The sequence below is a fragment of the Sus scrofa genome, chromosome 1, assembly GCF_054392235.1.
Source record: "Sus scrofa isolate SSC_HxYL_T2T_F1_AM1 chromosome 1, Sscrofa_HxYL_maternal_Yorkshire_Landrace_v2.0, whole genome shotgun sequence".
Classification (NCBI taxonomy): Eukaryota; Metazoa; Chordata; class Mammalia; order Artiodactyla; family Suidae; genus Sus; species Sus scrofa.
This window is the reverse complement of record NC_139383.1, coordinates 132656462-132670342: the sequence shown is the minus strand read 5'-3', so window position 1 is coordinate 132670342 and position 13881 is coordinate 132656462. Positions and strand designations below refer to the sequence as shown.

At 39.7% G+C, this 13881-nt stretch overlaps 1 protein-coding gene across 2 annotated transcripts in view; it reads right to left on the bottom strand.

The window, feature by feature from the left end:
• FBN1 (fibrillin 1) overlaps positions 1 to 13881 on the bottom strand; it is a 258581-nt gene that overhangs the window by 26069 nt on the left and 218631 nt on the right. For both annotated transcript variants that reach the window (XM_085011361.1, NM_001001771.1), the window contains 8 exon segments: positions 13000 to 13119; positions 10488 to 10613; positions 6405 to 6554; positions 6008 to 6073; positions 5621 to 5737; positions 3756 to 3875; positions 1838 to 1960; positions 406 to 537 (listed from right to left, as the gene is read on the bottom strand). In XM_085011361.1, the coding sequence (XP_084867487.1) occupies positions 406 to 537; positions 1838 to 1960; positions 3756 to 3875; positions 5621 to 5737; positions 6008 to 6073; positions 6405 to 6554; positions 10488 to 10613; positions 13000 to 13119 (954 nt within the window).

Genomic DNA, 13881 nt, shown 5'->3' with positions numbered 1-13881 from the left:
CCAGTCCACAGGGACCTCGCATCTGTACTCAGTGGGGCAGTAGAAGCAAAGTTAAGTCAATAGAGAGCCATTACAATGTGGTGGAGAGAAAGGATCTCCACACAACAAAGGAGCATAAGCAGTAAATGAAGGGACTAGAGGAAATGCCTTGCCTTCCAATCCTGGTAGCAAAATGAGCTTAGAAAGCAGGCAAAGGCCATTTCAGAGGGGAGAAAGAAGTTTCTGGTGCAATTCATAGATAACCAAGAGGTAAGGGGGCCTCCACAGAAAGTCATGATATGAGGTACCAGAGGCAGAATGGCCCTGGCCATGAAGGACACAGTGCCCACAGGGACTCAGAGAACCACATCCCTTCTGTCCTTTGTCACTTCCAACTCAAAGCTCCTTGGGCAGGGATTCCCTTACCTACACAGCCTTCTCCATCAGGTCTCCGCTGATACCCAGGTCCACAGATGCAGATGTACATGCCAATGAGATTCTTGCATTCCATTTGCTTTTCAGCACAGTCATGTTTCCCCTCTTCACACTCGTCCTCATCTGGGAAGAATGCACAATCACAAATTCATAAAAGGAGCTGCATTAATTTCCTGCCTTTTAAACACAAAATGGTATTAGGTAACCAATTTTCACTGACACTATTTCAGCGTCAACCTACTTCCTTTTGCATTGTTGGGTACTGGCCTCTCCTCTTAAAAATGGGAAGGAGTCTTCTACCAGCCTTGGAAGTGAATGGAGAAATTGCTAACTGATAACCTCTTCAAAAGCAGGGAATGTGATTTCTAGTTCTTCTTGATAAACTAAAAAGATCTTAAAGCTTTCATAAAATGATGATAATTACAACAAAACAACAGCATTATTACAATGTATTATAATTACAAACCAAAGCTTCCATTATACAATACTTACAATAAAAATATGAGACTATATCAATATCATAACATTAATATGATTTAATGTTAGAATCATTGTATAATGAAAGTTTTGGCTTTTATATTTTGAGGAAAAGGTAAGCATGAAAAAATAATCTTCTCTACTGTTTCTTCCCCTTTATTTCCTTTTTTCTGGTGTGAGGGAAGTCTCCCTCATTCTTTACTTTCTGTCTTATTGCAATTTCCTCTTATTTATCTTTCCGCTTTATATGGTCTGAGCTGAGAACATTGGACCTAATGCTTCATGTGATGTGGAGCTCTCCCTTGGGAAATCTTCCTACCTTCAGGAAAAAAATTTTCTTAAGTCTTCTGAATAGGTATCTGCTCATTTAAGACCTTGTGAAGAGCAAGTTACACCTCTTCAAGGATCCCCGTGATTTATCCAACTTTGTATAACAGAGCCTAGTCCATTGCTTTGGCAATTGAAGGTGTTCAGTAAGAATTTTTAATGGAATTTGTTTAATTAGAGTCCATGTGCTACCCCATTCTTAGAAGATAATATTCCTTTGTGATGGGGATTATCTTTTAGAATTCCCATTCCTTTCTTTGTGTTCTCAGTTCTCACAGTGTAATATGACTATTTATCTGTCTCAACCTCTTCATATTGAGCTTCTTGAATGTGGGGCAATGTCATCTTTATATCTTACAGAATGGCAGGCATGTCATAGGCATGCAATGCATAGTGAACTGAAAAGGATTTGTAGTGCAGTCCTCAACTTAGCTTGATGTTGCTTCAAGCTACAGTGCAGGAGGAGAGGTAGCAATGACAACCCCCATGTTGTCCACGGACTGCAGCAATGTTCCTCCATTCTCAGCCTTTCTCTACTAATGGAAGCAGAGGAGAGACATTTCCTATCACAGAGTTAGGGCTCCCTGGCTTAGATGGATCTTGAACGTGAATTTCTCACCTTTGCACATCCTTCTGTCTTCTCTCAGAACATATCCAGTGGGACATTTGCATTCATATGACCCATAAGTGTTTACACACCGGAAAGCACAGAGAAGGGGATTCTGGGCACATTCATTTATATCTGTAGCAGAAGGCAGTAAGAAAATAATGATTCATGGGCGTCAACCAAAAAAAGTAATACACTTTTACCAAAAGTTGTAATGCTGCATTTTCATAAACATGGATGGATCAAATAGTCTCTCACTTTTAAGGAATTATAGAATGAGTTGGTCATTTTATAATTGGTACAAGTAGCAGTTCCTGTTGTGCTTCAGCAGGTTATGAACCTGACTACTATCCATGAGGACATGGGTTTGATCCCTGGCCTTTCTCAGTGGGTTAAAGATCCAGTGTTGCCAGGAGCTGTGATGTATGTCGCAGATGTGGCTCAGATCCCACATTGCCATGGGTGTGGCATAGGCCAGCAGCTGCAGCTCTGATTCAACTTCTAGCCTGGGAACCTCCATAAGCTGTGGATGCGGCCTTAAAAAGACAAAACAAAAAATTGGTACAAGTAGAGTGATCATGTATCTTGGTTCTCCCAGCACAATCTCGGTTTATGCCTATTATCATGGTATAATTACTGTTATTTAGGCAGATGAGAAATTATAGGTCACCCTCCAGAAAGGAAGCTTTTCTGAAATGCTGGCTTTGAAACCTCAAGTTGACCAGTTGTCACTTCCTAAAGTCACATGGAGTGGGGAATAGTTTTACCCCATTGAGCCAAAACAACTGCTAGGTCAACTGCCATCAGAACAGAAGCAGTCCCATCCAGTATCATTAACCACCTCCCCTTTCCCACTGTGAAGTAACAGTGATTCTTATATCTAAGAAAATGGTATTCTGAATAATTTTACACTTAGAGAGATAGTGAGTTCATACTGATACCCAAGTTATAGCCTTAAACAGATAGGAATGATAGTAATAGACTAATAGTTCAAAGTGATATCTATAGATTTCATAGTTTGGAACTATCAGAATATGTTCTGTTAAAACAGACTGTATTGATCATCATGCTTCTCCCTAAGGCCAGTGATCCTGAAAGAACATCTGTGAGACCCCAGATCATGTTTTAGTCACAGCCTTTAAAGATTCACCAACAACTTGGACTATGGGCATTAATGGGTCATATCTCTACTGAAAAGCTCACTTTGCCTTCACCTCCCCTTCACGCTCTCCTTAGACCAGCAGTTCTTAACTTGAGAGAGTGTCTAAACTACCTGGAAGGCTGCTGGGTCCCACACTTTAGAGTTTCTGACTCAGGAGGGTCTGGGATGAGGCCTGAAAACCTGAGTTTCTGACAAGTTCCCAGGTGATGCTGATGTGGCTGATCCAGGGGCCACCCTCTGAGAACCACTGTTCTAGACATTCCATCCCCTGTTCTTCATTCCATACATCCTTCCAGGTGTACTGAGAGGTGCAAATAGAGAATGGACAACCTCTTTTGCTGTGGTTGCCCCCAAATCACTAAAGGATATTGGTGGTTATCTCTGTGTAAATGCTTCTAAGAGTAGAAAAGAAAAAGAAGAAAAGAAAAATAAAACATAAGATTCAAAGAAAAAAGCATGAAATGGAAAATAAAAAAGAGCGTAGTAGACAGAATAGCTGTTGTATGTAAATATGAGCAGTAGAGACATCAACAAGAACTCTGCATGAGATTCAGTGTAACTTGTGCCATAAACCGGATACATCTTTTTTAGAAACTATATGCAGAGATGAGGCCACGCAGAGAAGAAATTATCACATGGCCTACCAGGCCCAGATTTTCTTGATTTTATATACCTTTAGCAGAATTTCATATTAAGAATTTTAATCGACCAACTGCTGGCCCTGTGATCAGAACATCTACCCAATTGTTCTATTTTTAAGAAGCTTACCTTCACAAGTCATCATTGGACCAGGCTCAAAGCCCTCCTCACAGGTGCACTCAAAACCTCCAATCACATTCTTGCAGGTTCCATTTCCACAAGGATTGCCCACAGAACATTCATCAGTGTCTGCAAGTGATCAGAAGTGTAGTCAAAACATGATACATTGAGAGAAAATGGACTTGGACTCATATAATACCGTTCATTCTATCAGAGTACTCTGATGGCTAACATCTTGTTTTATTCTCATTCTGTCCTTGCAAGAAAGGAGTGCATGTGTCATATTATCACTGATTTATAGCTGTGAAATTTGATTTGCTAAGTGGCCCTGGCAGTAACAGTAACACTACCTGGGCTTCTAGCCCTTGGCCATGTGCCTGTCTAGCCTCCTACATTATGAACAAGTACATACACAGGGAATAGATATTTGAAGGGTTAAAGTGAGGCTTCTCTCACAGTCAAAAGTTTTCACTTACTTAAAGCTAGAAATTCATCTCCAGTTGGGTCTTACATTACATCATTCTCCAAGAAGCCTTAAACATGATAGATTTTTGCCAGATATAAAATAGAAGACTAAACTTACGCAAAGTAAGAGACCAGAGGTTAAGCAAAATTAATACACTGGATAAAGTCAAGATTCAAGTAGATTTTGTTGAAACCAGATGGTTTACATTAGGCAGAGGAAGGCTAGAAAGAATTATGTTTAGGGTATGATCTCTCTAAACAACTGTGGAGAGAGAAAAAGTCTTCCCAAGGAAGTCTAACAAATTCGTATGTGTCCTAACCCACCCACCCTGAATAGCTTCCTTTGGGAAAGGGACATTTTGGAGAAATAACATTGCTATCTTAGCTGTCTAGAGCACAGAAGAGCAACGGATTGCTACCAGAGTGGTGTCTTGTGTTAGGTTCTGAGGTCAGACAGTGAGGGCAAGAGGGTGCGGCAGAGAGACCCTGGGTGATAAGGCTCGTCTCTCACATACATCGTAGCACTAACTGAAGGTACCAAAGGGAAAACACTGACAGTTCTACTTCTGTCCTGCTACAAGAGTGCACTTCACTGTCAAGACTATTACATCTCCTTTGAGTTAATGAAAATCACAGTATCATTGATTTTTAGAGCTGTAAGGTAATTAGAAATATTTTGGTCCAACTGCATGATATGACATTCTGAGGCTTAGGCAGGTTGACAAACTTGCTTAGGTTCCCACAGCCATGGCTGTAGGTGAAAACCTCAAGCCCTGCTTCCCTCTATGGAAAGAACACTTTCTAATGTACAGAGCTTCAGAATTTATGCCACTATTAATTCAGGTCACATTGCATGGCTTTGGACTTCCTAGATAAATAGACATAATACTTGTATTCCATTGGGAGCTACTCATGAATTGAGAGGTCAAAGGTCAGCCATAGGAGCCATTCTTTGACATTTTAATAAGGGGGTTAAAACAAGAGGGATTTACATAGGGTACACAGCCTTTCATAGTACTGAGTGTAACAAAATCTGGGTACATTTTGCATGTGGAGAGAATAAGACTATGACCGTTAATGATTTTTTTTTTAATTTTGAAATTCCCCAAAGTCTTTCATTATAATGCTGTCCATCCCATATCTCCAAATGTGTTCAGTGCCTTCCTCATCTGACCTTAAGATTCAGGGAAGGACTGTGTTGGCTTGGTTCAGTATTGCAGTCAAAGAACCTAGCACAGCGCCTGGTAGATGGTGGGGACGTGGCACATATTGCTAGATGAATGAGGCCTGAAGGAGTGAACAGAACTTACTTCTGACCCTTCTTGGCACTTACACTTCCTAGTGCAGATGCTGAATGGCTTTATTTCTAATTGGTAAAATCCCAAAAGGAGAAATTGCTTGGTACTCACCCACACACTCATTCCCTTCCAAAATGTAACCAAAGGGACACTCGCAGCGGTAGGAGCCATCGGTGTTGATGCACTGCCCGTGTTTACAGACATCCGGTTCTTTGCACTCATCCATGTCTTAAGCAAAGGAAGAAAAAACAGTGAATTAGAAGGCAATTTTTTTTTTGAAACACAAAGGTAAATCATCATTGATTATTCTAATCGATGGAATATCTAGTATCACAATACAATATTAACATACCATAGAATTAACATGAAATAGAATTGGTATCCTAATGAAAAGACCAAAAAACAGAGCTTACTTTTCTGAGATAAATGAAAAAATGACCAGGAAGAGGCTGGTGGAGAATATTAAGATGTGCTGAGAACCCAGCACAGGCCACTCACCAACTGCTGAATCATCAGGTCCCACAATGATCCCGCTTCCATAGGGACAGATCTGGCGGAAGGCCTCTGCGGTGGGGAAGAACCCTCATTAGTAGGCAGACCGGTGGCAGTTGGCTACAGGCTCCTCCCCCAGTATCACGTGGAGCCCAAAGTGCCACATATCAGAACAGGAGGAACAAGCCAAGCCCAGAACCAGAGGAAGTTAACCATGCTCCCAGAGCTGGTGTTGTCTCCAACTTGGGCAGCTTTGAGTCAGAAACTCATTCAGAAGAAAACAACTACCTCGGCCTGAGATAGAATGATCTTAGTGGACGTTTTAGTTAGCAATGAGATTGTCCTACCTTCTGAAGGCCTGCACCTGGAGAGACCCAAAGAGAGATACAGATGGTAGACGTACCGTCGGGTTCAGTAGGGCACAGCTCACAGGGATCTCCCCAACCTTCTCCCTTCAAGGCGCAGCAGCATTCCTGTTTGGAGTGATTTCTGGATTTGGGTGATGAACACTTTCCTCCTTCAAACTTCGCATAACAGTAGCTCATTCGCAGATCTGCAGCAGAAATTCAAAAGACCCTTCAGCTGCTTTCTTACTCCATCACTATTGTATAATACTGAATGAGAAACAGTCCATCCTGTAAAATGGGATCTCCACTCCTTACTAAAGTCAGACTTTTTAAGGGATGATCATAGTCCCTGAGCTGAGATCTTTAAAGTCATACATAGGTCACTTTTGTAGTGAGATCTGATGAACAAATCTGTGTGGCTTTTACTGTATTATTCCTCACTTTATCCAATTTTCCCAAATAACCTGATGTGAATAATAAAAACCAATACTGTCATGTTTCAAAGCTGACATCATCAGTGACTTCAGGATGGGGATATTCAAGGACAGAATCATTTGCAGGATCCATTCATTGCTAGCTCTGCTTGCATACATTTTGGATAATACACAGCAGGTTAAGGTAGACCTCCCAGTTCCAGTCCTGTGATATCACACTACCCTGTTTATTCTGTGTCCCCAAAGCCCTGGAGTCAAAAGAAAAACCCAGACTATAGGCATAGAGCAAATAAAGATGTGGCAATTTTGTGGACTGGCAAAAATACAACTCAATGGTCATTCACTGAAGCAGCTACTCATGAAGCTTCTGTTTACAAAATACATTGAGGGCTTTCTACAGATTTTATCTACACATGTGCACACACTCACAGGTAAAAGCTTGCTTAGCTCAATTCTAGAAAGAGGAAAGGTAAAGAGGAAGGCAGGGAGATGCAGGATGGGAGGGAGACAATATATTTCTTTAATATCAGTTATTTCCTGGTGACTCCAACATGGAACATGGGATCTAGCTCCTACAAAATTCTTCAATTTTGCTTGACATAATTTTGGAAACTGACTTTTCCATTTCTTACAGAGCAAACTGGGTGACTCTTAAAAAAAAAAATAAAAAAGTGAGCTCATCCAAGAGCCCGGAGTGTGTTTTCCCTCAAACTTGACTTCCAAAAAGGCTTGCTTTTGGAAACTAGGCTAAAATCTGCAGATTTTAAGGTAATGCTTTGATATTCATTTTGCACAATTCCCATTTAGGTATGATCAGGGCTGCTCTCTCCTGTCACTGTTTTTTGAATCCAAGTAGCATATTATTATAGCCATTTATGGTTTCTGTTAAGAAAATTTCACCATCTTTTATTTCATAGAAAAAGAGACAATGTAAGAATAACTGAGTTGCCCAAGATCATAGCAGAAAAATTTTCATTAATTAAAGTGAAAATATCATCCAATCAATCAACCATATTTACTAGGCTCCAGTAAGTCAAATTCAGTTGGACTTTGCAGTGAACTTGTTCACCTCTTAATGGCTACCAACTTTTCCAGATAAACTAGCTCTCTAGCTTCTACTCCACTTTCACATTTGTTATGGCTGGGACCTAACAGGCACCTTTCAGCAAACTATTCTTCTGAAGGTCAAGAGAAATAAAAGCCTGACCTTGGCCTGCAGCATCTCTGCCATTTAAATGTTTGCTTTGCTCAGAAGCTTCAAGATTGAACAATTATAGTCTCTTGAAGGACACCTTTTGACTTGCTTTATTTAAGTTCATTGTCACAGTGTTTTGTGTTTATTGGTCTGGTTTTTATTATTTATGCTGTAAGATATACTTTAATGACTACTCACAAAAATGTCTCAACAATTATATCAAAATTTAATTCCCTCCATTGTCTTCCAGCTTGTAATATTACTTTTAAACCTAGATAGACCCATGTTCGCTCCTCATTCTCTCTTCCTTTTATTACTGACCCTCTTCCATACCCCTGCCCATCTCCCCAACACCACTCTACAACTTCACCTTCAAAAAAAATCTAGGCATCAAGTTTAGAGTGAGCCTAAGTGACTAATTCCCTTCACTGAACTTTGTAAGTGGGAGTGGCTCATTTACATCTGTGGCCTTCAGGTGACAGGATCTTGTTCACCTGAGTCCTAGGTCACATTTGTTCCTTCAAAAACATTATCTGTGGTTCTGCGGAATTTCTCACTTTACAGGCAAGAGAAGCCTGACTTCTAATTTGTCATCTTATAATAAAAACCCAGCTCTTAACTCCCTGGCTCCAGCAAAATCTGTGCTCTGTGGGAGAGTTACATTTGCTTGTGGTGATTCTCTAGAATTGGTTTATTAATCAAAGGTGCCTTGCATTTGGAAAGAGAGCTGTGCGCACCCACATCCTTTAACTAGGCTCGCTAGGATGCCTGTTTACCAGTCCATCTGCAAAGAGCCCCTAATGACCTTTGAAATTTCACCAGAGCTACAAAAGTCACTTTCCCTGCTTGCATTCCTCAATTCTGGCTCTGCCTCTTGGAGCTGAGCATGTGGCAGGGCTGCTCACAGCTGGGCTGATTCTTCCTGCAGCGTTAGCTTGCTCTGTGACAGGCCAGTGCAAATTGAATTAATAGCCTATGAATTTCCTCTGGCCTGCCACATCGGCAGATTCACACCTGGTTTCTCACTGCTTTCTTTCCAAACTCAGGCCAAGCCAAAGGCACACAAAAGCAAGGCAGTAGGAGCTAGAATTTATCTGGCTAGTCTGTACCCGACAGATGGCATATCTGCTTGAATCAAGTACTGCCCCACCTGCAATCCCGAAATCCACACAGACCTCTTAATAGCTATGTACAAGATCAAACCAACAGAGAATTCTTAACTGTCCCCCTTCACACTTGTAAATATTGAGTGGCAAAATGACCAGTTGAAAAGTAAAAAGTTAATGAATTCAAATATCAATAACAAGAGTATGTGAAGGACTCGGAAATGAACAAAGCTTTGTCACGTATCCAGTAAGACTGGTTGGGCAGGTATTATTGTTGCTAAAAATAAGAAAATTGAATTCCTGCTGTGGGTTAAGAATCTGACTGCAGTGGCTTGGGCTGCTGTGGAGGCATGGGTTTGACCCCCGGGCTGGCATAGTCCATTAAAGGATCCAGCATTGCTGCAGCTGTGGCATGGGTTGCAACTGTGACTCGGATCCAGTCCCTGGCCTGGGAACTTCCAAATGCCACAGGTGCATCCATAAAAGGAAAGAAGAGAAAACTGAGCTTCCAAAAGATTGAATGACTTGTGCTAGGCTAGAAATGGCAAGGCTGAGACCCCTAAACTCAATTTTTAGAATCTTAAAATGATATGCATCACCTCCCATTTGGTAATATGGAAGCAAAAAAAAAAAAAAAAAAAAAAAAGAAAGAAAGAAAGAAAAAAAAGACAAAAACAGCAAGAAAAAAAAAAAAACTCCAGATGGGAGGAGATAGATACATTTGCGTGTGTTTCTACTGTCCTGAATTTATTAAACTAGTCTGTATAAGTAGACACACACAATTGTATTATTCACTAAAATCTACATAGGTTCCTGAGACATCATAAATTATGATGCTTATGTAAAGATTTCTTTTGACTTTTTTTTTTTTTTTGAAGTTCACAATTATTCCTGAAAACAGACTGTGGATCAGCAGGAATCCTGGTCAGTTCAAATTTATTTTTCTGTTTTCTTAGAAAACTTGTGATGTAAGAGATGGGCACTCTATCCTGGAAGCATGTGAGCTAATCTGCCTTTTTCTGTCTGAAAGTGTCGGTTTTGGCCCACATATACACAGGTTACCTCTCCAGAGGCTGAACTTCCCACAGGCTTTGCCCTATTCAGTGGCTCATGGCTGAGCCCCCACCGACAGATCTATCAGCATCTGTGTTCTTAGGGGGAGAGACAAGTTTAAAAGTGCCAGGACACTTGTACAAGCAACTATAACTTGATGGATGAGTTTTTAACCTCAAAAGTAAAAATGAACTTTCTGACATATGGTAATCATTAGATCTCCGGGTGAATGAACACTCTCCATCTTTTCTTTTACAAAGAATCATAGATTTGCCATGTTTAAAAAATAAAACCACAGCAAGTAAATATAGGGTAATGAAAGTCTAAAGCCAAAAGTCAAAAAGCACTTACCTTGGCACCTTCTTCCAGTGGAGGACAAGGAGAACCCATCTGGACACAGACATTTAAAGCTGCCTTCGGTGTTACTGCATGTGCCCAAGGCACAAATTTCTGGCTCTTCAACACACTCATCAATATCTAAAAGAAATGCATGCGTCAAAGTCACAACACAGTGAGACACCATCAGATACCAAATGCAAAATGTCAAAGTACACAGTGTAACTGAGTTTCAAAACTCTTCCAATAATGAAAATTTCTTTCCTATATCGAAATGCTATGGGGAGACTTCTAGGCTGTGATGATTTTTAAAAAAATTATTTGTGATGGTTCTTGTAAAAATGGACTCTGTAAGTGCCCTCTTAGGGATGCAAAATGAGAAACATCTTTTACCCAGACTTGAGTTTCTTGGCTAACTAGAAAAGTTGGAATAATCTCATACCACCCTAAACTAGGAACGAGGCAAGAAACTCTAGATTCTGACCTCACCACGGCACAGTAAGGAGAAGCCCTGAAATTTCAATTGTGTTAACAATGAGTTACTCAGAGATGCAACCTTCTGAACCTTTGTTCCCCACCACAGCGCTTTCCCCAATACCCTAGGCTATAACCCTAAAACTGTGTCTTTTACAAGGATGCTAATACTCATGAAAATAATCCTGTGCAACACAAACGAAAGATATCACAGGAGATGAGGCACCTGTTTCTAAGTTGCAGGTTAATTTTTCTGAAGACACAAAATTATCTTCTGTGTATAAACTATAGGTTTTCTTTTGCCATATAGATAATGGGAATTTGACACAAATGATTGTGACCTGTCTCCCTTAGCATATTAAAATACCTTAGTTATTGTAAAGGGGTCATTTAAGATGGTATGGGAAAGTCTGAATGGCTTGGGTAACCAAATGTCCTAGTTTGTCTGGGAGAATCCTAGCTTATGATTGTTGGCTTGGCCTCATTATTAATAAGGCCCCCTCAACATTGTCCTTTTTTTGGTCAGTAAAGTACACGATGACTCTACTTATGGAAAAACTATACCCACTCTTTCCAAGAGACTTTCCCACTTTCCCCCCTGACTTTCAGCAAGAATTTGTAGTGAAAAAGAGGTAAGTCTTGATTCTGAGCCATGCTATTTTTATGGAAATGCTTTTTTTCTCCGAACAAAACAGATCTCTCTTTTATCTTGGGACTCTTTATTTTCAGGTTTGTACAATGAGTTCTACCCACACCAAAATGCATTTGCATTACATAACTTTATTCCCATGAGGTCCAGCTAAGAGGAAGTTAAGAAATTAAATTAGTTATCTTGACTTAATTTTGTAAATACCACACAATAGAAATGGGCAGTGCAAAGTGAGTATCTTGCTATTCAATGCAAAACAAGCCTCTTCATCACTCCCTGTAATTATGTTACATTTATAATTGCATTATGTTTCCTGTGGTTTATTAAGGAATCTGAACTGCTGATGAGGATTGAATTATATTCCTACACTCCCTCCACCCCCACATTCCAACCTTTTACTAAAAGACAACTTTTGAAAAATGCTCAGATGTTTCCTTTTGGTGGTTGTTTTTTGTTGTGGTTATGATTCTTTCTCATATAGTAGAAATTAAACTGTAGGTGCCAACTTCATAAGAGCTGGGACAAATATTTAGACTGAGCACATTTATTGACTATTTGGGAAGTCATTTTTCTTTCTCTATATGTTCATTCTGTTCCTTTTAGAATAATTTTTCATTAATCATGCTGTGAATAAGGCTAATCGCTAATAGAAGTAAAAATAACTTAATAATCTGCATTTAGGCCTCATTTTGATAAAATATTTTCATTTGGAATATTACCCCTTGACTGAGATTTAAAATTAGATATATAATAAACATTTCTCATTGATGATATTAAAAGTGGAGAAAATTCTTACTTATTATGGATAAGTTGTAGACTTGCTTAAAGGTAGGAGCAAAGACTAGGTGACTGCTCAAAAGTCCCTTCAACCTTATTTACAAAGTTCTAGCAATTAATGTCCTTCATTTAATGCAATGATATATGTATTAAGGAATTCAATGCTATAAAATTTGCTGGGACTTTAACTGTGGTTACGCATTTATACTTCTTTACAACTCAAAACAACAGGTAAATTATATGGCCACGTTTATCTAACCTTGACTGTGATCACTTAGAGATTTTAACTGGAATCAGGACAGTATTTTTAGTTGCCACCCGTTGGCACTTAAAAACATGTAATCCAGGATTTTTTACAAGCTGTATAAAAAGCACACTGGAAAAGGGTCAGGGTCACGTGACCACCCACAGGCACAGAGAAAAATAGCTTCAACAGAAATTTGCATGAGAATTTTTTGTTCTTGTCTCACCATCTAATGAAGAGCACATAAGTCATACCTGACCCTTGGATTTGTTCCTGATATAGTCTTCCAAGATGAAGACACCATCACACCATCTTAAAAAGGTGGCTTTGCTACTGTCAATGCAATAACCAATACTAAGTTCACATATTGACCGTCCTCCTACCTTCACACTTATCATTCTGGAGACTGTATCCAGGTGGACAAATGCACCTGTAGGACCCATCCAAATTTTGACAGGTGCCTGGTGCACATTTTCCAGGTTCTAGGAGACATTCATTGATATCTGCAAAGAAAAGGGGAAAAGGAGGAAGAGGTTCCAGCTAGCATGATTTCCATCAGGCAATTAAAATTCAGAAAAACTGGAATCGAATCTAAGAAATACACAAAACTAAAGTCCCCCAACTCTACCATGGAGGAAAATGAACAACTCAATAAAAATCAGTTTTATCAGCTTCCAGAAGTGTGCAATGTAACAACCACATTTGATTTCATATACAGCAAATTCGAGGAGTTTCCTGGTGGTTCAGTGAGTTAAGGACTGCTGTGGCTCAGGTTCTATTTCTGGCCCTGGGAACATCTGCCTGTTGGAGGCATGGCCTCCTAAAAAAGTACAGTTGTGGAAAGTCAGTAAATATGAAGATTTTTGAGAACACCCAAAACATTACGTAAGAGCTTACTACAAAGCAGTTTTGAAGGACAAACAAAAAAGGAATTACAGTTGTTTATAGACAAATCAACAATGTAACTGTTGAAATGAACAATTCAACTGTTCTCTGTAAGTACAAAAACAATTTAAAAGATGAGAGGGAAAAGTGGTACTATATACACATAAGGCAGAATTAGGGCAATTCTACTCTGATCTTTTTCCTCCAGGCTTCTGAAGGGAGAACTGTGATGACTGCAGGATTCCTGGAGTGGTCTCAGGGAGTGACCTGTTTTTTTTGTTTGTTTGTTTGTTTTGTTTTTTTGTATTTTTGCCATTTTTCTTGGGCCACTCCAGCGGCATATAGAGGTTCCCAGGCTAGGGGTCGAATTGGAGCTATAG